Consider the following 26,596-nt stretch of genomic DNA (forward strand, 5'->3'; position numbering starts at 1 on the left):
TGACATTGCAAAGATGTTAGGCATGAAATAACAACAGTAGACACAATAAAAAGCATGCATAAATAAAAAGAGATGAGAGATAAGTGACTGATGGCAACTGTGATTCTAAAGAGATTGACTGACCCATACTGGATCACATATACCTGGATGCAGTGGATGCACTGCTATTAAGATAAAGAGGTCAAGAGATCTGTAATTCCCTATAGTTTTGAATAAAATAAGAAATTGGGTGTGCTATTATGATGTAAGTGCATAACCAAAGATGTGAAAATGTCTACACTTATCAGTCCAGAGAACGTGGAGATGTCAAATACAGTGTACATTAAAATAAAGCAGAGAAGAGTCAAGACAAAGGTGCAGAGTGGAGTCAGTGGTGTGGTATACATCAGTAACCTTTGACTAAAGCCTGAGGACTCAAATAAACAGCACAAAGTGGATGTTGTAAGCAAAGTGATAGGCAGATTAGGGGTATGTTATTATGTTATTATTGTGTTATTTCATCTCTTCAAACCTACTCTACGCCGCGCTAACCTTACCTTTGTTGTTGGAAATGCCATAGTCAAAGCCCTGTGCTCCATTTGAAGTTGTGGCTCTGTTGAAGGCCTGCACAGAGAAAGGGCTGGGTGGTGGGGTCTGTGACCCATGTTCAAGCAGTACTTGTTCTATAGGAGCAAATTAAATTATGTTATCTTTCAATTTATCACATTTTGATTTTCACAAATGTTCCCCATCGAATGGGCTTACCGTCATCATGGCGAAGGTACTGATTCCCACCACGGTCTCTGGCCAATGACCAGGCCTCTCCTTCATCACTCTCACAGAACTCCACTACACTGTTCTTATCCAGCTGTACCCAGGTCCCCTCTGAGTTGACCACCTGTTTCACAAACAACACTCTTTATCCATACTCACACACACACTCAACACATGTCACACACTGCACATTCACAAAACCCTAAACTATCGGAAAAATGGTCATTTTCCATTTCAACCCCAGTTGATCCATGTTATTACCGCACAGACAAAACCATGACACAAACTCTTCTACAGTAGATCACTAACATGCAAACATTCAATTCATCTGATTAACACATACAGTATCCACAGCAGTAGATCACATGAATTTGATTTTGTGCATCAGCAGACACTGCGGGACAAAACTGATGTAGCTAAAATAAAATAAAAACTTACTATAAGAAAGGCTTATTGAAAGGTAAATGCATTGGGGGTTGTTTTGTCTCAATTCCCTGAAATATTATCGTTTTGGAAAAACAGACATAGATGGAAGTATTAGTAAGTGCAGGCTGCACCTCTCAGATCCAGACAAGGCATTCCAGTAAAGGCTCAGAGAGGAAAACTATTGAACAGCATGACACACCACAGCAGCCACAGACGGGTCTTATCCAAAATAAGGGGAGGCTCCACTCATCACCAGGCCAAGTACAAAGTATCAAAGTACCAAGTTATTAAAAGAGCAAGAAAAATGCAGTCAAGGCAAAGAAAGGCTCCAGCATTGTGTGATCAGACTTCCACTGATAAGTCTGGAGGCAGCTGAATATGACACCCTGAAACTGCAATGGATTTGCAAAACTTGAATTAGTAAGTCAGAAAGCACGCAAAAATGTTGCAGCCACGGGAGTTGATAAGACCTCAGCAGGCAGAAAGACTCAGAACACACCCACACCCAGAAGCACCTGATGTATTTTCCCCGTTAAAGAAAGAGATAACATCCTTTACATTCAAAATCAGTTTCAGATCAGTTTAGGAAAAAGAGGGAACTCTAATTTCTGAGAATTAAGGCCAAAATCTACTAACATTCGCAAAATTACATTATGTGTTCTAAACAGACTGATTTATTCAAATCCTGCCACAAAAAAACATTGCATTATTTGGGGTGAGTGCGTACCTCGCCTATGGCCTTGACCTTGTTGCCAAGTACTAACATTCCAATGGGGATACCCCTAAGGTTTGGGCAGCTTCTGATGTTGTGACCAGAGGGGCCGGTCTTCACTACCTTATAAAGCCCCGGGCCGCCGCCCTGCCCTGCCCTGTTCTGCACCCGAATGGGGGCCTCGTGGGAAGGGCAGCTGCTCACCTCCTTAACGTTCTCCTCCGACTGGCCCCTGACCTCCTGCAAGAGGTAAGAGCATGGATTAGAGCCAAAGTACAGTAACACAGCAAAAGGCTGCAAAAATTTTAAAGATCAGGACCAGGTTCAGACCACTAAGTCCTGAAATACTATGGTGAAGCACTAGCAGTTTCACAGGAGATGTCATAAAAGAGAATGTCTGCTTTGGCAACCGACCCTGCATAAATAAAATCAGAATATCTTCATATTAAGAAAAGATTGGATCCAAAATGTAACCTTGCCGATTTCTGATATCAAGCATTTATGGATAAAGAGGTCCCTGGACATGTGTTATTCATATCCTTAAAGCATTAAACATTTAGAGAATAACTTACTTTCTCCCCAAGAGTTAAATGAGAAGATTGATACCACTCATATCTATTTCTTTGCTGGGTGTGTAAATTCCTTGAGCCTTGTTGTTACTGTTCCTAACAAATAAAGAGTCCAGCATGAAAACCCCACAAAACCACAGCCTGATATTTTTACATTAGGGTTTTTTGTGCAGGTAAAACAAGCAAGATATATTGTTTTAATCAGTGAACTCTAGGGGTGCTGGTAGATGGATTTTGTGAAACAGAGTCAACCTTGCTGTTTATGTGGGGTTTCAGTCTCAGTAAATACACCTAACTGGTTAGCTCAGCTAAGCATATTATATGTACTCTTCACTCATTTAATATCTACTGGACAGCTAGGACAGTGGTATCAATCTTATTGGCAGAAGACACTTGACACTTGGCAGAAGTAAATCTAAGCATTCTTTTAACTATTCCTGTAAACTACTTTGAGAAGCTGTGTAGTGCTCAGATGACATACTTTGATGTTGCGAATTACTATCACATGACACAGATAACTGTAAAGCTATACAGACTTCCATCCTTATAAGTTCAACATCCATTCAACATTGTAGTGATGCAGCTAAATGACCAATACATAATTGACCAACTCGTAATAATTAGAATGGCTGGTTCATTTCATACAGTCTGAGGGGAGGCATGCTATGAAACACAAGGATACAGGACTATACTGTATACCACAAGCCTTATAAACAGGACCTCATGCAACAGACTGCGGGACATTAGTATTTTCAACCCCATGCAACATACAAGCTTGAACAGAAATTACTTAAAAACTCCAAAACGTGATCACTGCAGGAATCTATGGGACAATAGCGGTTGATATACTATACATCACTGTACCATCAAAATTTAACAAAACAGACATCCATGCAACGGTGGTTCGACCTCTTATGTTTGATGTAACACTGTGGGAGGACTACATAGTCACAAGGGGTTCAAGAGGAACAAATGGATGATAAACTATGGGGCATTCAAGCTATTTATCCCTCCTTCATACAACTCACCTGTGGCGGGAATATAGTTAAGGGAGTCCATGACAAAAAGCCGATATCCCTGACTCCTTGGCTAGCGTTAAAGACATTCTGAGCAACAGATCGTGAAACAGTCAAGAAACAGTAGACGACTCGAGTGAGGAGAGAAAACAGAATGGGGGAATACGCTCATGTATTTTTTTGGAAGAAAAAAAAATTGTTTTGGCTTGGGTCCTCTGGAATTTCCAGCATCAGAGGTTATTTGAGAAGGTGAGAAAGAGAAGACAGAATCTGACTGGTGTCAGACAGGCCAGTTAGAGAAATCGTGGAGCACTGATAAAAGGGGGCCATGACAAACTGCAAATACAGGCAAAGCCTGTCAAATGCTTGAACACTTTACAGAAAGTGTAAGATCAAATGTATAAAAAAAATACAGAACCCAGTTGCCAGGGCAAAAGAAAATAATTGATAGTTCACTCCAAACACCACAGGGTCATTTTTTCCAAATCTATGACCACATGAGAGACATAAAGGAGAAACTTCCAAAAAAATTCTGCACTTGGATGATGTAGTGTGTCATGCTGTTCAGACAGAGACCTTACATGGAAGCCTTGTAGCACCTAAAGCATCCCAATGCATAGGTGGAATTGTAGAGCAATAGAGGTACAATTTCCCATTTAAACATTTTGTGGACCTGTGATTGCTTCATGACAGAAAACCACCTGGAGATTAACATCCGATCGTTCAGATACTTTCCCTGTTACTGCAATATTCATGTCTTAAATTACACCTGGTCACATTCCTTATTTGATTCTGCATGTAATGGCGGTTTTTGTGGCATGGAGCAAAATGCAAGAGGAACCCTTATCATCACATGCTGGGGTGTGTGAGTGTTCATGAATTGTGAGTGAGGGACAATGAGGAAAAGAAGACTGAACAGTGCAGACTAACCAACTTTCCCACAGGATGAAATTGCTCCTTTACTACTTTTTTCATTGTCTGTCAATTCCTGCATTGGGGTTCATGGATAGGCACTAAATATAAACTACCTAGGCGTGTGAGCATTTACAAGTGTTGCTGGTCACATCATGGTGAACCTTTTTCCATTAAACGTGAGTTAATGCATGCATGCTCCCATCTGCTGTTCCGTTGCACAGCGTGTTAGTGAAAGATTCATATTCAGTGTAGCTCAAAAAGATGTTTCATGCAAGAGAACACCCCAACAGTTAATGAATTTCTCAGTTTACCATGCTTCAAGTACATTTGGGGAGCAGGTGCCAAACACTAGAAACCTCGAAAAACCAATACTGTACACAAAAAAGATGATCTCTGAGCTTTTTCCCCAAATGAACAGCGCAGGAGCCTCTGTCATTATTAAACTGGGACAGACTGCTCAGCAGGCCGCCTTCTACTTACGTCGGCTGGGACCAGGAGGCTCCTGCCCAGGTGCTGGTTAAAAGAGAGGCACCAGGCTTCAGTGTACCCATTCATGCTGGGAACATACTTCTTTACTGTTTCATCATTGAGCCTGAGCCACACACCATCATCATTGTGGATCTACGGGAAAACAAGCAACAAAGCAGAGCCATGCCGTCCTGTTACTATGGAAACAGGATGGGCAGCACCCTCACACACACACACACACACACACACACACACACACACACAAACACACACACACGACACCTCTGAGGCTGCAGGAAAGTCTTAACTCTAATTGGAGGTGAGTATATTTGAGCAGCAGGTAAGACATGTAAGAAATGTCAATAGTGCTGTTGCTTAATGGCAGATAGTGTGCAATACTATACTGAATATGGTTTGCATGACAGAACAACCACTGAGTAAATGCTTCGTGTGCTGCAATCTCATTTTGGGATTTAAATGCAATACATCTTTCCAATTTATGGTGCAAGCTTTTAAGCCTTTCGTATAGCCTCAAAGTGTCTTGCAAGAGTATGAAGCAAAATAAAGTAAGAGCAACAAATTTATAAGCTTTGAAAGTAAGTAGTTATTATTTAGAGAAGTTATAACATATAATACATAGAAGCAATCAAAGAGGACCACTTAAAACTGTTAATCTAGACAAAATAAATATAGGATTACAAAGCTTATGATTATATCTTACTGATTTTAGAACAGACAAGGAAATAGAGTAAAAGTGGATAGTGCTCCAGCTAGAATACCTATATAGCGTAACTTAAGCATAATTCTTCCTGGTCTAGAATCAATTACCTCGTCAATGAAAGTGATGGTGCCATTGACATGCACTATGCCTATCTGTTCGCTCTGCAGGGAGGGGTGACTACGCACACGCAGGCCTGCGCTGTCCTTGGACACAAATTTGCGGACCTGAGAGAAGCAGAGGGGAGATGGAGACCGTGAGCGGCAGGAGCAAAGAATAGAACGAAAATAAAGACAAGAAGTGCAGCAGGAGTAGAAAGAAGAAGAAGCAGGACACGCTGACAGTGGGAGATTGCTTGCATTAACCCACACAGAGCCTGCTTTCAAGTACACGCATACAAAGAGCGAAAGATGAGGAAACTTTAGGAGCCCTGTTTTCAGTAGCACCAGGTGGATGAAGTTAGTCATGGTCTTGCTGTCTTCATCTAAATGTATACTGATGCATGGAAAACATTGAGCTGTAATGACAGTGCTAACTTAAAGCGTGTTTGCTTGCTTCCCCATTATGGATAACAAAAAAAGAAATTCCACAAGTTTCACAAAAATGATGATGACTCCAACCTTCCTTATGTCAGTTTGATGCATTATCTCCATTTAAAGTAATCTCCTATCACTCTCTTGATGATCACTACTTATATTAAGAAGTAATCAATGCAGTTTGACTAGATGACAGGGCTAACATACAGTACCTGCACCAAGTCTGAGAATGACTCATAAACAAACTAACCACGATCAGCCTTAGTACCATATGTGACTTCATCATATTATGTGCAACATGTTCACAAGCAGTTGCTTATTTATCCATTCAACAAAGTAAAGCAACATCACACTGTCCCCTGTCTTACCACCTGACAAACGTAAAGGAGGTCATAGCCTGGCACTGCTTCTCTTTGTCTCACCAAAAAAATCTGAATTTGTTTACTTTTTTATACTAAATCCCCATCATCTTGCACTGGAGAGAAGCGGCCAATCAGTTTATGCTTTCTGTCAACGAACGTTTGTTCCGTTTGTCAGGCCAGGAAACCAAATCAAGGAAGTGCAAAAGCTAAAAGCTGCATTAAGTTGTAAATAAGATGTCTATTGTCAATGAGAAGCTCTTTGTTTCAGTGTTCATGTCCAAAGACTGCTTAATATAGCTGCTGAGTTGTATTGGATGGGTGATTGCAAGCAAGCATGCAGTTCATAGGTGTGTTTATGTGAATGTTCATGCCTCTGTTGGTTATTCAAAAGAAAAAGCTCACCTTGCTAGGCTGAGGTTCAGCCTTTGGTTTGACCATCTGAGTGCCAGGCGGAATCATGCCTTTGGGAGGGTCTTTGACTTCTACCTCCAAACCAGCATCTAAAAGAAAATACAATTTCCAGCTTAGCTCTCTTGTTCATAGTGAAGCCTTTACATTACTGAGGGCAAATGTGTTGTTCCTCAAATGCTTTTGAAATACCTATTTCAATGCCATCAATGGTGACGTGGATTGTATATAGGCCCACAGCTCCTGGAGTCCAGTTGGCGCTGTAGGTTCCATCGGTGTTGGCACGAATCAGCATGTTCTCACTGGGCCTGAGAGGGAAAAGATCAGTAAGTAGATTGTATTGCACTGGAAAATGTGTTTTGTGTATGTATGATATCACTTACCTCTTTGGGGTGGGGGAAGCAAAGCGCAGTTCTTCAAAGGAGTAGTTCTCATATGCCTGAAAAAAAACAGAAAGAGCACACATATTAAGATATTAAGAAAAACGATTACGATTACAGAAAGGGCAACTATTGTGATGATCCCTAAATAAACTTTACTCATTACCAGGTCTATAACATTTATCACATTCCTATGGAATAGATTGTGTTTGTACAGAATACTGCCATATTCTTTGCTTGTCTTGTATCTTCCTCAGTGTGACCTCACTGCTATTCAGTTAATTTGTTCTCCATGTCTTTATTCAGTTGATTTAATCTCCCTTTTGTCCTTTCTCTTTAAATTCAAATGTATTCTATTTCACCAAGTCCAACACATAAAAGAAACCGGTATAAACAAGCTAATAAAAATGCAAATGGCTCACATGTTAGTATTGTTGAATACAACCAAAGGGAATAATAGTAACTGTACTATTGACATGTCTACACTGTATTTCCTTTAAGGTCTACAGGTTGGCAAGCACACAACAGATCTGATCATGAACAGCTCCCCCTTGTGGAACATCTGCAGTCTTCTAAATGAAGAAACAAGTGAGCTTGAAAGTCTGTTATATGAGGCTGACCTTCATCATGGTGATAGCAATGTATCGAGCCTCTTTCACAATCATGGGCTCGTACGTGGCCTCCAGTTTGGGCATTGGCAATCCTCCGAAGGTTAGGTCAGGGCCAGAAGATGAAGGTGAGGAGCTTCCCGGCAGGCGCTGCAGCTTCTTCACATTCTCAGGCTGCATGGACTTCTTCTGTGACACAGGAACAGCCTTCACCTCCACCTGGACACGTAAGCAATAAGAAACACAAGTCAGAGGTGTGTGACGCTGGGGATAAGTAAGAATTTGGAAACTAAAAATATTCCGTAATTTAATTTCTGTAAAATATTTATCTTTTTATCTTTATTATCTTATTTTGGAAGTAGAAAAGCCAATTATCCTGACCTTCATGTTAGGAACATGCACCACATCTCCATACTGGTCTTTGGTCTGTACGACCACAGTGGCTGGCCATCCACAGCGTATGTCATCTTTGTTCAGGATCAGAGATGTTTTCTGGGGGTCTGCGTAGGAGTCTGGCTGCAGCCACCTAGATGGGGGAAAAAGACAAATGGAGAGAGACAGGGTAGTGAATCACTTATTGTAATGCAATCCTCAACTGCAGGGACAAAGCTAGAAGAAGACTGACAACCAACAGATATTTTAAAATGGAAAATACTCAGTCTTTGTCAGGTAACTAAAACTGACAAGAAATAGAGTAGCATTTACCTGGCCAGACGTCCTCCACTAGAGTTCTGTACACAGGTGATGAAGTCCTCAAGGAAAGAGTGCTCATTGGTTTGAAGGTGCAGGGGCAGATTTCCCTCCAGGGCCTCCAGGATGGTGGGTGAGTGAGACAATGCCAGACCCTTCCCCAGGATCCCTGAGTGGGACTTACACACCTGGGTGAGGTCAAACGAAATAAGAATCAAGGAGGGTAGATTTCTGGAGTGATATAAAAACCAAAATGAGTGGGGACATCTCTGAATTTAAGATATGCCTCACCTGAAGAGAGGCTTCCTCAAGAATCTCAAGATCTTCCTCCAATTCATTACCTTAAATTAAAAAAAGATTAAAACAACAGATGAATGATTTACTCAAGAGGTTATGTAGTCTTAATTTGCCTTTATCAGTCACACACAACTTGTAACGTGGATTTATAGAAAAGCAGATTTGTTCATCCATACCTATAGGGAGGGCCAGGTCTTTCTTCATCAGAGCTGCAGCACACACACTGCCCAGGTAGGCTAATTCTTTCTCAAGCAAGATGAGACCCTGAAATGTCCATACTGCTATGTCAGGAAGGCAATGTAACATTCAACATTTATTCTGCCTGGACCAAGTCACCATCTTAGCATTTACATATTACATTCGGAATTCATTACAGCCACAAGATCTACCAAACCTCAGACACAAACACTAAAACAGGTGGAAGGCCTGACTGTTACACAACTAACAAAATAATATACAAGTGATACTGTACCTCATCAGGACCAGGGTTGAACTCATATCCCACAGCCACACACTTGAAGCCATAAAAGCAAGCTTTCTCATCTTTAACATAGTCTGAGGCCGTTTCCAGTGAGAACAAAACCTCATTTCCTGAAAACAGAGAGGACAAAAAACATGGAAGATGTAAAGAGTAACAGGCGGACAGCTGCTGCCTTACAGGCCTCATACGGGCATGTACGTTGTTTGGGACATGCTAGCACTGAGATTAATCAAAAATAGTTACAATAGCCATCTTCTCTAATTACATTTTTTTTTGTTTTTTGTTTTACTCTAACTTAAGCATATTGTATCATCTTAGTCCGTTGGCTTTTGGGAGTAGAGCATTTATTGTGATTCTGTTTTCTGTCAAAACAACACTGTCGATAAATGTTCAGCTGCACAGCCTCACGTACCTGGCAGCACTAGCACAGTTGTTGGCCAGCCTGTGGAGCCTGAGAACTTCTTGAGCTCAGTCCAGGTGTTGATGGTGTCATGGATCAAAGGTTTGCCCCCAAGACTAGACAGGTGAAGGGTACGGCTGGGGATGAGCAGACGAAGGACATCCTCTGGCTGTGCAGTGCCACACTGCGGATCAAACTCAATGGTGGTCCAGCGTACACAGTCTGGGAATGTTACCTGAGGTAAGGTGAGATGGAGCACAAATAATTTAGTTTATCAAATGTGTATTCTCTTTTTCAGATTCAAGTTACTCACTCAGAAGTTAGCTTAAGAATAGCTTACCCTGTATTGTGTGACGCCAGCTTGTTTATAAGGGTGGTCACTCTCAATTACAGCATAGTGGTTTGAGGTGGTACAGGCTGACAGGCCCTGCTCAGGCTGATTTCCAGTCGTGCTGTCTGTTGACTGGTTGGGATTGAAGGTTGGCGGGGCATATTTTTGGTTGAGGGCAGAAACAGCAGGTAACAGCTCCTGAACGAGCACAAACACCTCAACAGCAGCCTGGATGAGAGAAGACATTCCACAACAATGCTACATCAGGGAGAGACCATTTACAAAGAATAAGATGAAGGCTTTGAAGTCCTGGTTTAGCATCTTACCTTTGGGACAGACGCAGCCACAGGGCCGATGTAGGCCAGGATAAGGGGCAGGAGCATGGAGAACAGACTGGAGGAACTCAACAGCTCAGGAATATCATCGACTGGAGATAATTAAGGATAGGTTAAATCCACATGATCCAAATTCAATACAAATGGATCCACAGGAGTTTTGTAATACAGCTATTAATACAAAGTTTGGTGTGCTTACCATCGACAGCAAAAGCTCTGTGGAGAAGGTCCTTTGCAGCTCTGACCACAGCACTGACCACAGATAGAGCCCTGCTACAGTTCTTGTCCTCCTCATTGGCTTTGCTCAGGAGTTGAGACTGGAGATCCCCATCATACTCACTCCTTCAGCCACAAGAAAAAAACACAAGTCAGAAAAAAAAAGAAAAACTTTAGAGATTGGATGTTATAAAATGCTGTTTTTGTGTGTACCTGTAGTATAGAATCTGAGGGATCTGTCCTCTGGTTTGGTTGGTCCCATTGCTACTCAAGCTGCAGGTGCTGAAGGTGAAGGACACACCATCAGAGCACTGCACTGTGGTCATCCCTCCATCGCCATTGGCCGTCCGACTGCCATAGTTTCGCAATCGCACAGCATATTTGACCCCCTCCTGCAACAGAGTACATTCTTCAGTGAGACCACATACATTTTAACCAACACAGCACACAGTAATATAAAGACACTAAAGAAAATAGTTACAGCATGTCACATCCTAGCATTTGTATCCAACAAAAAACATATGCATGTATTACTGTCTTGAGACCCTGTGTACCTTGAGAGGCACAGCCTTGTCCAAGCGAATCTCAGCAATATCACTGGGAGAATCATCAGTGCTGTAGGTGCCCTTCACCAACTCTAGTGACGTCCACCTGTGAGAATGTGCTGAGTCTCCTGGGTGCTCTGTCTGTGCCTGAAGGTTAAGGGATAAAATGTTTGTAAAATTTATTGGAATTGAAGATAAATGTAACTAGTCAAGCAACACAAACATTCATTTTTTTTTTATTTCAATCAAATATGAGCTGAAAATTATTTATTTTTACTTACGTCATCAGCCAGAACCTCTAATTCATACTCATGGATTCCCCCTCCTCCATAGACGCAGACGCCCACCAGCACAACGCCTGGCTTGTCCACTGTCAGACAGATGGCATCCGGAGAGCCATTGCCTGTGTTCCAACTCCGGCCCTGGCTTGTTTTGGTGAAACGGTTAGGAGATGCTTTCACTGAGTGGAGTGAGTTCAGCCCATCAACCTAATAAGCAAAAACATGACAACAGATGTAGCCAAACATACCAAACCTATTACATAACCACATGGGTCTTATTAACACATTTGAGAAGGAAGACTGCTAAGTTTTGAAGCAATTATTAGCAAACGGTGATATCCTGAATAGAAACCATGTTCTAATTCCTCTAAATATTGATGGTCCTACAGTCAAATGCAGTATGCAGGCCATCCGGTGGCAATATTGGCACTAAGCATAATACAGCAATTAATTTCAAACATTGCTGTGCAAATAATGAAATGTCATGTAAATATGAAGGTCAGTAATGTCTTTTAATTAGAGACAAAAACAGAAAATCATCTCTAAAAAAATATATCTTCTGAAACAAACAAAACAAAAATGTCTGAGATTTGGGTTGCCACAGATCACAAAAGACACAGTTTTGATCATGGTATTGAGTCACAGACGAGAAAATTTTTCCGACCAAGCAAAAAAAAGTGCACTGTTAAATACATTTTAAAATGCGCTACTTTGGTTGTAATGAAGCCACCTGTCTCCTTCTGTATTCAACAGTCTGTAGTCTTACTCACATCCCATCCACAGCAATAACTTATTCCAATTGAAGTAAACATCACAATCTTATGATCTGTTTTCATGATGACAAGCAGGCCCAGTTTCCCAGTTACACCACCGGAAATGGCCATGGTTAGAGCATATAGGATTTCACTTCAAACTGACAGCACACATCTGCTACCTTTGTAGTGTGAGCCGCATTGAGATTTAGGTAATTATTACTTGAAAAAGTATCAGTGGCTGTAAAACTATATTTCACACTGTGATGATTAGATTTTGCAAATGAATCCACGGTTCACATGCGTGTCAAACATGGGGGGTACGTGTCGTGTATGAATCAAGAATCACCTACGCTTAGTTACACCACCATCTGTAATAAAAACATCTTGTGTCTGGACCATGTTAATACAAACTGTTCTATTTATATCAGCCTGCTGACTAAAGAGAGCCAGACACAACTGCAGAGGGACCTATCCAGGTGCTCTGGGGAGGAAGAGCTGTTTCCCTGACAGCAGACAAGAGAGAAAAAAAGTACCCAGTGTCGGTCACTATGGCAACTAGAGCTTGAAGTCCTGACTGCAGTACATGAGTATGCGTGTGAACAGAGAGAGTGATGATAATTAAATGAAGAGTGTGAGGGAGGGAGAGTGACGGATATCTCTCCAATCCACTCAATGACTCAGCATACTACACAAAAACAACAAAGAAAATCAATTTTCCTCCTTTGTGCTGCTGATTCTTTTAGCAACAGTAAAAACAGCACCTTGTTCCAAGCAAAAGCATTCACTATGAAGAATTAGTTTGATTTGGCATGAGTAAGGGGAAAAAATAGAATGAAGAAAGACATGTTATCTTGCCGACAGATCTCATCTACAACTTATAGACCTGTACTGTGATGAATCTGATTTTAAAGGAATTTGAAGCGAGACAACAGAGGTCAACAACAAAGACACCACATGTGACGATTTTGTTTACGTTCCTGAAACAAAAAGCTCCATAAGAGCACCTCAGGATACTAAACTTAAGTATATGGCCTCACACACATGGGCCTTATGTGTTTGTTTGTTTGGAGGCATGCCAGTATTAGTGGGAGTGAAGTTACCTCAGAGCCAAGGGCAGATGCAGTGAGCTCAGAAACAATGGAGGCCAGCAGACCACAGGTGTTGGAGACCAGGTGTGGCGAGAACAGTTCCACCTCCTTCCTTAAACTCTTTCTCACCGGCAGCACCACAATCACCAGCATCTTCTCCAGCACCTCCCGGAAACTGGTCATTCCCATCAAGTTCTCCTCCGTCTATGGGAGTAATAAATGTGTAAAATACATGTCAACATGTTCTCCATCCATCATACATTTCCTGGGATGCAGGCTGCACCCATGTCCACCATCTTTGAAGTGAGGACACATGATGTAAAATGTATGACATGCAAAAACTCACATGGCTTAGCTTTTCCATATGGGCCACCAGCAGGGGGAAGCGGTGAGCGAGGGCAGAGTCATTCTCTGTGCTGACTTGTTTGACCAGTGAACGCAACAGCACCTCCCCATCATAGGCAATGGGCAGGATGGACGTCAGCTTGACAGAGGTGTTGCAGAGAGCAGACATGACAGCTGCCAGCAGACGGCTGCTGGATGTTCGAAAGTTGGCCTCAGCAATGTCCTAAAAAAACAGAAAAAAATGATCAGGGAAATTAATCTGTTATTATTTGAACATTTTATATCATTTTATTTTAACAACGTGATTCTAAGACTTCTTAGGAAGTTATGAACATGATTAAGATAATCAACTGTTTTGATAATAATTGCTAATTGACTATTTATACATTAAACCAAACTATACTATTGATACAAATCAATAGATTAATTGCCAGTGATAACAATATTGTAACTAGATTTGGTTGACTTCACAATTCCTTCTACAATAACACGGTCTGCTGTCACTGACCTGGTCCAGGCAGTTGAGCAGGTCACAGAGGCAGGCCCACTGCAGCGCCGGGGTTGGGTAAAAAGAGTGGAAGCAGGCCGTGAAGGTGTTGTGGCACTCCTGCAACACAGCTTCCAGTAGGGTTAAAGGCTGAGATAAGTAGCCCTGGGGGTCATTGTCCAGCTTGGTCAGGCAGTTGTCCATCCCTTCTGACAGGATCTTCTTCAACAGGCTGCGCGTCTTTCCCACGCATTCTGCCAGCTTGCTTGACTCCTCCACTACAGCTTTGGTGCTGGCTGGAAATCAAAGAAAAAAGGGAGATAACTATGTTAGACATAGAAGTCCAACACATACATTTTTCATTCTAAAATGTAAGGATAAATATTGTCAATAGTTTTTCATAAAGAAAGGCATTCACAACTGAACAGAAAAAAAAACAATTTTTCATACTGAATTCAAATTTCAGGTCATGATATACACTGTAGATTGTTTTTGCAACTCACTATATTGCCATTGACTGACTGCTGAGAACTTCTCTGTGTTCCTACCGGCAATGGGGAAGATCTCACAGATGTAGACCCTGAGCAGGCGGAGGCAGCACGTGCCAACAAAGCGCAGTCTCTCCAGGTCAAGCAGGGTGGCTGTGTACTGAAAGCCCTTCAGCCCTCGCAACTCCTCCACACCCAAAACCAAGGTGGTCCAGCTCCAGTGGAGGATACTCAGCAGAGACTCAAAACACTCCTACAGAGAGACAGACGAAGATAATTACACATAATACTGTAAAAATCAGAGCAGGTAAAACACCATTCATAACACAGAGACAACACTCACCACTGAGACTGTTCGAGCGAATGAGCGTTTAAGAATATGGACTGGTTCACTGGTCTGCTGTTTCCCTTTAGATGCATTGCCATCATTTGAGGGAAGCCTAAAATTGAAATATAAAGAAGCAATTAGAACAATTTATTTGAAAAGCATAAATACAAAATAGCTAGCATCACTGTTTTATAAAATGCGAGAAATGTTGCTTACCTGTAAAGTAGCTGTGGTATTTGACCCGCATTAACATCTGTACCGTTGTTTGACTTCTTAGAGCTTTTGAACTGAAAGACCACACTAAAAGTGAAAAACAAAAAGACAAGTTAATGGATTTTAACTATTACTCAAATCAAAAGATTATATAACAAACATGACCAAATGACGCATCGAGATGTGTAAGCAGTATTACTTTATTATTTTTAATTCAGAATTTGGAGTACTATTTATATTGTGAATCAGTTGTACCCATCATCAGTAGTAATGGTAGCCTGTCCATGGGAGCCACAGTCACTGCTGGGACCAGACACTCGAGCCCATGCCACATACCACCAGCCCAGCTGCAGCAGCACTGGCTCATCAAACATCATGGCATATTTCTCCCTAAAATAAAAAAAAAAAGAGAGATAAGTTATTACCCATGAAATATGGAGACCATATAATTTCAGAGGTTCTTTGCAAGCAATAGTTGTGATAACTAAGGGCAAACATGGAAATCTATAAACCTCACCTGGCAGCACAGTCATAGGCCAGAACATCTGTCTCTGCCAACAGATCACCATCTGTCTCATGGTCACCGCCATCAGGTCCCAGCTCAAAAAGCTACAAAACAACAGAATAGAGTTATCAGACTGTAAATGCCTGTAATTCAAGGCCACAATTCCATTAAACAATATGTGGTACCTTATTAGTTGTAGGAAATGTATTTATTACAATGCAGTTAATACAAGCTTTGCTTTGTTTATGGTTTATGGAAAATGCCTGAAATGGAGCATCACCAGACGACTCACCTTGATCTTAGCAGTGTATTCCCCCCGTCCCCCGAACAGGCCCAGTCCACCCAGCAGGATGTCTGCATCAGCACAGAAGCGGATGGCCTCCACAGAGTGGGCCGAGTAGCCCCAACCACCACCATGACCTAAAACATCACACATGGGATCAATGTACACTTGCAAAGTACACAAAAGTTGTTTGGACAACTTTGGTTGTTGTAAATAGGAGGATAAACTAATCTGATTATTTATGTTTCACATATTCTGCAGCTTTGACTTTACAGAAAAAACGTAAGTCTAGATTAATCTATAATCACAGACCAAAACACATAAAAGCCAAATGTGGCCCCTGCATACTTCATACATCATATACTATGTATGCTGTACAAAGAACCCACTTACTCTCAAAGCGGTTCACCACACTGTAGTCCTCCTTAGAGTAGACCTTCATCACTGCCTGGGTTTCTTCCTCTGCGCTGGCTACGCCCATCTTCAGCTCTTGCATGGCTGCCAGTGTATCCAGGCAACCTAAGTGGATAACCCAGTATACTTCCTCTTAGTATTTCTCTTTGATTGAAATTCTTAACCCAAGCATTCCTGCAGACAATTAATCACAAGGAAGGCTAAAATCCAAGAGAAAGTATGTCTCTCAAATCAATTTTCCCAAGAATGAAAGAGAATTGATGAGAGAATGGAAAGTATTACATTTGTGCTTCCCAAGAAAGAATATAAGAATTATTTGACTTCCACCTTTGGCACATCAAAATGCAAAATGTATAACGACTGTTAAAGTCGAAGGCTCCACAGAACCTTTCCACATGTCAAAGATGGTAATTGTATAAACATTAACAAAAACACAAGTTTTAAAATAAAAATGTAAAATAATTAATCTTTAAAACAGGGCTCAGAATGATGAGCCACAGATGATACAATGAACAGCAATTAAAACAAATTACTGTTCACATCTGCTTTGAAAAAACACAGATGTCTGCATTGTCCATCTTCATTTGTGTTGTTGCACTTATGTACATATTCATAAGACACCAAGACATTCATTAAAAATTCATATGACCAAAGACAGCGGATGGGCTGATGAAGGAAGCTTACCAAGAATGTGGAGGGCTCCGTGAGAGCGAGTAGTGGTGGCATGCGATCCTGAGGGCAATGCAAGCTCTGGGCTGAGGATGCTACAACGAGCCTGTAGATCTGTAGCAGAGGGCATTCTGGCATCAGCTATCACTGCATTGTAGCACAGCATCTCTCTTGATATTGGCAGGAACCTATAAGCATGTAGAAGACACAGGGAAGGTGTTAAAAATCAAAAGGGACAAGTTATAAGCTTATCTGTAGGTTATTTTAATTCAGTCTTCAAACTCAAGGTTAATAGTGCACTATATAGTACATGCAGGTTAACCAAAGTTAAACCAAACTGTGTGCATTTCTTTGTTCTGTATAAACCTTGAACTGACCTCCATATGACATCATATACAGGATCCAGACACAGACCAAATCCTTGCAGGTCCTCTTGTTCAGAGTCATTGAAGGTCCTGCAGCTTCCATCCATTTTGTTGATAAGCAAGCATTTAAATGGAGGCGGTTCAGACACAGAGGAGGGCACAAGGCCAATGATGTGTTTGCTGGCAAAGATCTCTGAAGTAGCTAGGACATGAGAGTTGATAAGAGCCTCATCGATCCGCAGGAACGTTTGGTCTCCGCTGGCACCAATCCAGGTAGCCTTACGTCCGTATTTGGCACCGATGTTAGGCATGGGAGATGGCTTGGCATTCCAGTAGGGCATGTCTAGGATGGGCCGGCCAAGCTGCCCTTTCTGAAAAATAAGGAGATACATATTCACTCTCTGGAGCAGTTTATGGTCAGTTATATCAAAACAGGTGTAAAGCAATGAACATTTACTTTAATGAACAACTACTGCCATTGTCACTGGGAGGGTAAATAATGATGGTTCGGATTTCAACAGGAATTCTATGCCTTCCAGAAAAGCAGCTGATTACATATTGTATCATGGACGAAGTTTTTCTTACCGAGAAGCTGCCAAATGTAAACACCTGCCCATCCACGAGGAGAACGGCTGTGTGGTTACTGCCTGCCGTCACCTGTACACTGGGACCTGGAAGTGCCTGCACCAGAGTTGGAGAACCCCTAGCACGTAGAAACATCTAATTTAGGTTGCGTGTCCATGTGCAGTGTGGTCTATTTATGTTTACAATTAAAGTCAAAATGACAAAGTAAGACTTTGGCCTCACATTTCTCTCATCTTACTCAAAAACTGGGCTGAATTACTGTAACGAATGTTGGCTTGTAGTACCAACTAAACACATATCTAACAACAAACATTGCGTTGCCCTTTCCTGGTCATTTTATTATGGGTGAATTATGGGTGTTGCAGTATTTCACGTAGTCTTTCACGCTAGGCAAACAGACTCATCTCTTAATCTTGTTAGCATTACTTCATGTTGTGATAAAATACAGGCTTTTTATTTTCCTATACACATTAACAGTAATGAATTACCTTGAGTTGACATCTCCGTGTCCGAGCTGCCCATGTTGGCCATAACCAAACGTGTAGACATCTCCATTCTCCATCAAGACCACTGTAATGAAACACAATCAAGAGTACCATTTTCATATTCTTTGTACTTCTGTCAGCTGCTGTTGTTAGAAGTTTTAATAGGGTGTCTAAATATTATAATGTTAAGACTTTTTCAAGACAATTTTTTAACCAAATTTAAGACTAACAAATCATCCTTTTCCTATTGAAGCAGTAGTATACATGTGATCCTGTGCAAAGGTAGGTTATAAGTAGGAAGGTTGTTTTAGAGTAAATTAGGCTAATAGACAATTTGCATCACATCAAGAGGTGAGTGCAATTATTAACAAAAAAGACAGTATTAGGTTCAGTAGTAGATAGTTTTTTTAACATCTGAGGATGCCTTTCACTCAGGGGAGCTTGACTCATTTGAGAAAAAATCTATTATAGTTACATTAAGATGGCTGAATTAAATAAGAAACTGCTTTTGGCAATTCAAACCTCACAATGTACATTTTAAGACTATTTAAGAACTTTCAAGGCCTTATTTTTATAAAAATTAATTAAAGGAAATTAACCTACCTGAGTGGTGAAAACCGCAGCTGACCTGCACAGCTCGCAGTTCGCAGTCAAATCTCACTGCCCCTGGGGGGTAGGTGGTGATTTTGCTGGCATCCTTCTCTCCACGCTCGCTGCTACCGTCTACAAGGCAAACACTAAAGTCAGCACAATTGACTTGAAAAAAAGGACAGAGAGAGTAAGGTTAAGTGGCAACTTCAGACCACAGAGGTGGATGTCTCTGCACAGTCCTGGAAAACGGAGCTGGAGGGAAAAGAAGATTCAAAAGAAACAGGGAGAAGGGGGAAAAGCATGCAGAACAGAAACAAGGGAAAAACACCTCTACAACAGAAAGGCTTTTGGCAACCAGTTCCATTACAGATGGGCAGATAGTTTGTTTAGCATATAATTTGATATTCATTTTAACATCTGTCTGTGTTCAATGAGGAAGAGGAAATCTGGTTTACCCTGAGCCCTGTTTAAGAGGTCACGGCTGTGGTGTGTGAGTGGACAAAGTTGGATAGAGACCCATGCATCGCAGCAAATATAATGACTGTCAATACCATTTTGGACCAGGAACCAGCTCATTGTGGTTTACCTCTGTAACTGAGGCCATCCAGATGAGCTTTATGTTTCAGTACTTCACAGAAAATGGCTCATGGTCCAAACATTCACAAGGGAGGGTTGACAGTTAAGCTCAATGTCAGTGAAAAAACAGAAGTGCTCTAACACAGACATCAAAACCACACTTCGTTTATCTGGAGGTCGTAGACGGAAACCCCAGGATTGTCGCTGAGAGGATTTGGAGCACCCTGTCCTCTTCATTAGTGTTAACGCATAAAGACGGATGCTCAGGGGAGGTAACCCAATAACCTAGCCCTACGACCCTGTGTCAGCCACAAAGAATCGTTCCACAAAATGAAAATTATTCATCAAAGTAGAACAGCCTCAATGTCTGAATGGGAAACCACTCGTTCTCTGAAATAGAGTACACTGCATCACTGATTCCACAAACAACAGCGGACCAATAAAACAAGCCACTTATCCTTAACAATGATTTTCAGCGAGGAAGGCAATTAAATATTACATGTTGAATGGAGTATCAACAAGGGCACAATACTAGAACCCCGAACTGAGGACTAGCCAAAATTATCCACCAGCAGTTACAGACCTACAATTCCACTTCAACCGCCACCAACAATTTGGTGAGAAAGGCAGCAGCAGCGTAGACAGGCAGATGTGCAAAATGAACAGACAGAAACACCAGCTATTTTTGTAGATTTGTGCAGGCAAATACAATATAGTATGATATAGTTTCTATATTAGATTTATATTCTTTGTTATATTTTTTATTTATGTTTGAAAGAGACTATGAGAGTTTGACATCATATATTTTATATTTGTGTTAACCTAAATGGTTAACTGCTTACTGCTCCTCAGTTACTGTTCACTGTGGCTATCTTTGGCTGGAGCGACAAGCTGCCATTAGCTGTAGCTCTGTTAGCTGTGGACCTAAGTGGTCCTATAGAGGGGTGTAGCGTTGACATGTTTTTGTTTGCTAACCAGATAGTTAGCATCACCCTTGTTCCCTTGAAAAAAAGCTTATGAGATTTTAAAAAATTAGTTTTTGAATATCGCAGAAAATAGGCTCCGTGGCAAAGACAAGTTTATGATGCTTACATGTTTTGTTCAGGAAGACGATGTATTGTTTGTCATGGAAAAAAATGTGTAAATATCTTAAGCCTGTGGTAACCAAAGGCCTTATTTCAGACATTTAACCAAAAAACAATGAAAAAAAACTAAGACTTTTAAATGTTCAAAAAAGCTAACTGATTTCTAGCCTCTAGGACTACAAACTACACCACTCCATTAGCTGACAGGGTTCATCGCAGGCTATGATGCTCAGCAGCCTCCCAGTGATAATGGCTGGACACCAGAATGGGACTGCACACAGCCTCTGTCACTGATGGTTGCCAGTTTGAAGACAGTGGATACACTACAAAGAAAACTTAAAGGCTTAGGCTCAAATTATTCCCTCTTGCACTACAGAGTAGTATTATATGAAAGGATGGGCCAGGGTTAGCTGACTTCAGTAGACGTCTCTGCAACACAGTATACAAAAGTCTTTGACATTATGTCAATATTGTTGTTTCTTCATATTCTTTTGATACGGTCAACTTATTTTGTAATGTCTCTAACTATTTTGGCCATATCTCACAAATTGCCCCTTTAAATTATTTTATTCTTAATACTGTTAATTGTACAGAAAGAGTTCAGAAGGCATCATTATCATTGTGTTTCCCCTTTCTGGTTTCTTTAGAAATTAATCAGCTTGGCAGGGCTGAGATTCTGAGGACAAAACAAAAGAACTAACCTACAAATAAATGGTTGACTGTGTTCTGTTGTTGCTGAATCACACGTGTGAGACTGATATTATTTAGATATCAGATGTTCATTGATTAAATAGTTAGCTTCATAAAAGTAACTCCAGACAATAATCGCGTGGCCTGACAAACCAAATTCACAGATATTTAAATGTTTGAGTGATTTCTAAGCCCCATGAGAAGCTTCACATCTGAAATATGTATTTTAAGAATAACAATTCTGCTCCCTTCCACCCGAGTCATATCTGTCAGTTTGTCATTTATCAAATCTTGCTCTCCCCAGTGCTCGCTGTTTCGTCTGCTTGAAATGCTGCTGTGTGACAAAATCAGCTGCTATAGGAGTGATGGTAAATCCAGTTAGACAAGGACATTGATTTGTGTTTAGGTGTAAACAATAGCAGTGGGCAGACCAGGCATCCTACTCAGAGAATTAGAACTGTTAAACTGGAAAATGAATCAGCTTAATAGACCAAATCTTAATTGTAACCTCAGTATATCCTATGCTCACAATGCATCATAAAATTAATCAAATGGAACCAGCCTGTTGAGATTGGTCTTTGACCCGGTCTAAAGGTTTCACAGTCATTTCCCCACTGTGAGTCACAGCGAGTCCTTCTTGCCAACAGGCTACACTGATTGTTACCATGAGACCTGGTGACGGCATAAGAGTCCTGCCGTCAAAGAGTGAGAGAGGAGGTGGACGGGACAGCCAGACTGGGAGATGAGTCAAAGGGGTGTCTCTGCACCCGTTGAGTTAGTGAAGACCATAGTACCTTTGTGCTTGTCCCGTTTATGCCTTAGTGCCTGAAGGGGTCTTATTCTGGCTAGGGCCTGCTCACGCTGGTTCATAAAAATGGGACCAGGAAAAACAAGGGGGCCTGGGGGAGAAAGAAACTTTCACATGCATGCACAATGCTGACAAATGGGAAAGAACACATGATAATACTACACCACAACAATGCACACACGCTGGAAATAATTACGACACAAGCAAGGGGGAAGTCACCAAGGCACAACACCCAAGCTCACTCAACGCCTGAAAGTTATTCAAAACTAAAAAAAAGAGATGGACATTCTGTTTGTAGCTTCACCCTATTGATTAACCTCCACTCCCACCTTCTCACTCTCCCTGAGCCTGTGTTTGAGTCTCTATCACAGAAACTTAACTTCAATAAGCAGAAAAAAAAACAGCTAATTCCTGGGCAAACTCAGTTTAGCCCTGCTCCATACCTCTGCCCTCCTCCAGCCTGTGTCGCCGATTGATCCTCTGTCGTTTCTCCTCCTGACGGATCTGAATGTGCTCCTCAATGTTCACTCCTGGAGGGGGAGGGACAGGCACAGCTGAAAACACATAAGGCCCCAGGTACAGGCAGCCCAGACAGGTTGATGGAGGAGGGAAGACGGAGCAGAGCAGAACAAAACAAGACACACATCAATGAATGATGGAGAGACGTGATGGAGAAGCAATGACTCTGCACAATACGAGAATAAAACAAAAGGATGAGCAATGACAATTGTGCGAAATACTGCGTCCAAGCAAATGCAACAGACAATGTGATATGTGTGGCACAAGCAGCACACCGGCATAGCTGAGAAGGACATAAACTGCAGCCTGTACACATCCCTCCTCAAGACACTCAAGAATTCTGATCAAATATTGAGTGTCCAACATACTGCAAATCACTGAAAATTGGAATGTCACATATAGGCATGAGATTTTTACTTTGGCTTTAAGAAAAATTTAAATGATGTGAGTGGTGACACAGGAGAGATGGAAATATTGTATGAATAACAGAGCAAAACAAGGCAGCATGAAGTCATGTAAGACATCAGTTGTCATACCTAGCAGGAGGTCCAGTGGAATCATCTCTTTCACAGCATCAAAGATGCCTCTCTGTCTGGCCTCTTGACCATCCAGCTCTCTGGCACAGGCCTTGCAACAGCCACACGCTGAGCAGCCAGACTCTCCAGACCCACAGCCGCAGATACTGGTTGGTAGACGCAAACACACAGACAGAAAAAATATTCACATTACATTCCCTATAATCCAGGTTTCCATCTGGAATGTATCAAGATGTAAACAAAAATTAGAAAAATTAGAAAATCAGCAAAAGAAATGTTCCCATGACCTTTATGTGATTTGGTGAGTGATGTGAGTTGGTTAATTGTGATAATTCAAATAAGCAGTAGGTGGTGCCAATTCTAACTAAGACAGCGACAGTCAAACCTTAAATGGTGAAAATATGACATTTCAGTCAGGTTACATCTTCTTATCCAGAAGAGGTGTTTAAATCGCTCAATAACTGCATTAACTTCATTAAAAAAATACATTCAAAAAATCTAAAGCAGGCATGAAACTTTTTGCCAAAATTGAGGAAATCTTTGATTTTTATTTATGCTATTTCCATCAACCTTTTGAAATGCGATGATAAACAGAAGTGCTACACAGATATTGTCATGACCACCTTCACTTCTTCTGGTGTTTGTGTCGTCTTACCCTCCTGGTACTCTGTCCGGCCGTCCACTGCTAACACAGCTGGCACCATAGCCAGTGCAGTCTCCGCACACTGTGCAGACCATGCACTGGTCCAGCTTCCACTTGTGCATGCCTGGCTGGCACATCATGCTCTTCTCTTCCTTCTCTTCTAGCTCATCCTCGAGGTCTTCATCCATGGCGGTTGCCATGCTCTCCACACCAAAAGCTATAAAAACAAACACAATGCAACCAGATTGAGCAATAGCGCAAAGACAACGCAACTGTATATAAGACAGTATGTTGTTACGTGTTTTTGTTTGTCCATCTGCTCACCTTTCCCTGCCTGGCTCATAGATCCAGTGTCTCTGCCACACTGGCCTTTGTTATTCACCCCAAAAGTCCACACTTCACCGCTCTTGGTCAGAACACATGTATGGGCCTTGCCCATTGCAACCTGAGTAACAAAGTGACCTTTCAGGTCTGTCACCTGGCCTGTGGAGAAGAAAGTAGGATTATGATCAAAGAGAATAACATGGTTTCAAACTGTGAAATATTTATAGACAAATAAATGTTTATTCTTTTAGTATAAGTATTTCATCTGTCGTTTTCAAAGAAATGAAACTACTGAAATATCTCAGAAAAACTCCTGTCCCAGTTAACTCACAGGTGCTGTCACTGTAAATAGCGTCTTTGCCAAACATGTAGAGCTCCCCATCCTTGGTGACGATGCTGCTGCTGCCATTGTTACAGGCAGTATACACCGCTGTCTTGGTCTCTAATTTAATCATCTTCTTGGGCTTGTAAGGCTTGGGCTGTCTGCGACTTTTAGCTGCAATGGAAAATAACAGACATGACCTTCAGAACTGAGGTGGCTTTGATTTCAGAGTGAGACAAAGGTCAAATACAATCAATTGTTGAGCTGTTCTCCGACAGTTTGAAATCATCTTACTGGATTCTCCATCCTCTCCCTTGCTGGCAGAGCCTGTAAAGAACACACTTCCATCTTCAGCCACTAGCAATGCATGAGAACCATCGTGGCCGACTGAGAACTGAGCGATCTTCGGGGACTTTGTAACGGGCAATTCCACCCATTTCCCTGCTGACGGGCCACCCTGCTTTATACCAAGGCTCTGGTACTTTCCTGTGTAGTAAATCTGTGAGGGTAAGAGGAGGAAAGACGATCAACACATCAGTTTTCTCATAGTGGTCATTTCTGAGGAACTAAGGATCTATAGTTTTTCTATTTTGTGGCAAAAGCTTAGCAAGAGTTAATTTGTTTCGCACTGTGGGAGCCAACCACCCTGCTACACCAACACCGTATTGCTAGAGAAAAAAATAAGGACCCTCTGTTTATTGATAGTATTTTAGTCTGAACACAGCCTTGTACCATGTGCACAGCACTTAAGCAATTCAAACGCGTGATGATACATGCACAAAGGCTGCTTCTGGAGGTGAGAGTTTTTATAACTCCAATCATTTGACATGCACTTTGCAAATTACATAATTGCAAAAGCATTGTATGCAGAGACAACAGTAGCTTGTAATCCACTAACAGACAGTCTTTGACTCCTTTCCTAATATCACATGTCCAGCCCAATTGATGAGTGAACTTTGTGCCAAGATACAGGTCAGCTGCTCCTATTTTTACCCATCCAGCCAGCCTGGGTTAGGGTAATCTGCAGATAAAGAGTGCTATGAGATTAAGGCCTCTACACAGAGACAGAAATGTGCAACAAGCAACTGCCCTGGACTGTTATCTACAAAAGAGGCACACTGCACCACACCTACAGTACCTACGTACACACAGCCACACCCTCAACACACCCAAACAAAGCACATAGTTAGAATTCTCATCTTACTAACACGGCTTGCATAAAAATGTGAAATGTTCCTCCTAACAGTGATTTGACCTACTTTGATAAATTACAAACACCCTGCAATCTAACTCTAAGTCAAGTAATATAAAGAATTGATTCCTCCAAAAGCCGCTCTATGCAGACAAACATAACATCTATGCTGTTTACTCTACCTCCATTCAGATTTGTTAGCACTTTCTTCACTTTGTGTGTGTGTACTCTTACATTACTTGATTAACAACAAATCTTCCCTCTCAATAGGCCCTGGTGTGTTTTCCTGGAGGTAGACATTCTACTACAGGCCTGAGCCACTGCTTAGCTTGGTGAAATACTCTAATCACTTCCAGTTAGTTAAGCATGTACGTCCCTTTACAAGCTCAGGGTGCATATAACCACTAACAAGAGTAGGGTCCAGAGCACAATAAATAGTGCAAAGTCATTAAGAGATACAGAAAAAAGAACCTCATTCTGTATTAAAAAAATTTTTTTCTAGAGACCATTTAGCTCAGAGGGTCATCAAATGTTTCCAAAACAACATTACAAGTCTTATGTTATGCTTATTATAGCCCGATCCAAGGAAAATCTGACTAACAACACACATATGTTATGAACTAACTAAGGGAATGTTAATTTAGTACAATGGGCTTCATGTGGCCAGTGTGACACAGAAGGATGAAAAATCGTGGCTTTACACAATCAATGTAGAGCCTTTTCCCTAGGTTCACCCTCTAAAGTACAGGGCCCATCATTAGCATGCCAAAAGCTGTTAAAGCTCAGCGGTCGAATCTGTTTCAACTTTCATTTTTCTTCAACATTTTAAGCACACCAACAGAGATGATGTTTG

At 41.4% G+C, this 26,596-nt stretch overlaps 1 protein-coding gene across 20 annotated transcripts in view; it reads right to left on the reverse strand.

The window, feature by feature from the left end:
* Nucleotides 1-26,596, reverse strand: part of mycbp2 (MYC binding protein 2) — a 63,547-nt gene that overhangs the window by 18,528 nt on the left and 18,423 nt on the right. For 5 of the 20 annotated variants that reach the window (XM_030428904.1, XM_030428898.1, XM_030428895.1 and 2 more), the window contains exons 12-55: nt 24,846-25,050; nt 24,561-24,725; nt 24,230-24,388; nt 23,918-24,122; nt 23,263-23,408; nt 22,651-22,761; nt 22,194-22,298; nt 19,061-19,180; nt 18,461-18,542; nt 17,973-18,090; nt 17,400-17,758; nt 17,038-17,210; nt 16,333-16,458; nt 15,949-16,076; nt 15,669-15,760; nt 15,407-15,541; nt 15,155-15,238; nt 14,954-15,050; nt 14,626-14,863; nt 14,144-14,418; nt 13,637-13,858; nt 13,303-13,494; nt 11,448-11,654; nt 11,176-11,313; nt 10,835-11,013; nt 10,605-10,747; nt 10,397-10,497; nt 10,080-10,298; nt 9,752-9,974; nt 9,331-9,449; nt 9,035-9,122; nt 8,853-8,902; nt 8,577-8,749; nt 8,253-8,397; nt 7,884-8,090; nt 7,267-7,322; nt 7,076-7,191; nt 6,878-6,975; nt 5,688-5,804; nt 4,872-5,012; nt 3,489-3,566; nt 1,907-2,131; nt 745-877; nt 537-662 (exon numbers count right to left, since the gene is read on the reverse strand). In XM_030428904.1, coding sequence (XP_030284764.1) covers nt 537-662; nt 745-877; nt 1,907-2,131; nt 3,489-3,566; nt 4,872-5,012; nt 5,688-5,804; nt 6,878-6,975; nt 7,076-7,191; nt 7,267-7,322; nt 7,884-8,090; nt 8,253-8,397; nt 8,577-8,749; nt 8,853-8,902; nt 9,035-9,122; nt 9,331-9,449; nt 9,752-9,974; nt 10,080-10,298; nt 10,397-10,497; nt 10,605-10,747; nt 10,835-11,013; nt 11,176-11,313; nt 11,448-11,654; nt 13,303-13,494; nt 13,637-13,858; nt 14,144-14,418; nt 14,626-14,863; nt 14,954-15,050; nt 15,155-15,238; nt 15,407-15,541; nt 15,669-15,760; nt 15,949-16,076; nt 16,333-16,458; nt 17,038-17,210; nt 17,400-17,758; nt 17,973-18,090; nt 18,461-18,542; nt 19,061-19,180; nt 22,194-22,298; nt 22,651-22,761; nt 23,263-23,408; nt 23,918-24,122; nt 24,230-24,388; nt 24,561-24,725; nt 24,846-25,050 — 6,619 coding nt within the window. The remainder of the gene's footprint in view (nt 1-536; nt 663-744; nt 878-1,906; nt 2,132-3,488; nt 3,567-4,871; nt 5,013-5,687; nt 5,805-6,877; nt 6,976-7,075; nt 7,192-7,266; nt 7,323-7,883; nt 8,091-8,252; nt 8,398-8,576; nt 8,750-8,852; nt 8,903-9,034; nt 9,123-9,330; nt 9,450-9,751; nt 9,975-10,079; nt 10,299-10,396; nt 10,498-10,604; nt 10,748-10,834; nt 11,014-11,175; nt 11,314-11,447; nt 11,655-13,302; nt 13,495-13,636; nt 13,859-14,143; nt 14,419-14,625; nt 14,864-14,953; nt 15,051-15,154; nt 15,239-15,406; nt 15,542-15,668; nt 15,761-15,948; nt 16,077-16,332; nt 16,459-17,037; nt 17,211-17,399; nt 17,759-17,972; nt 18,091-18,460; nt 18,543-19,060; nt 19,181-22,193; nt 22,299-22,650; nt 22,762-23,262; nt 23,409-23,917; nt 24,123-24,229; nt 24,389-24,560; nt 24,726-24,845; nt 25,051-26,596) is intronic. The other 15 variants (XM_030428900.1, XM_030428908.1, XM_030428893.1 and 12 more) reach the window with 11 other exon arrangements.

Source organism: Sparus aurata, chromosome 9 (genome assembly GCF_900880675.1).
Source record: "Sparus aurata chromosome 9, fSpaAur1.1, whole genome shotgun sequence".
NCBI classification, from domain to species: domain Eukaryota; kingdom Metazoa; phylum Chordata; class Actinopteri; order Spariformes; family Sparidae; genus Sparus; species Sparus aurata.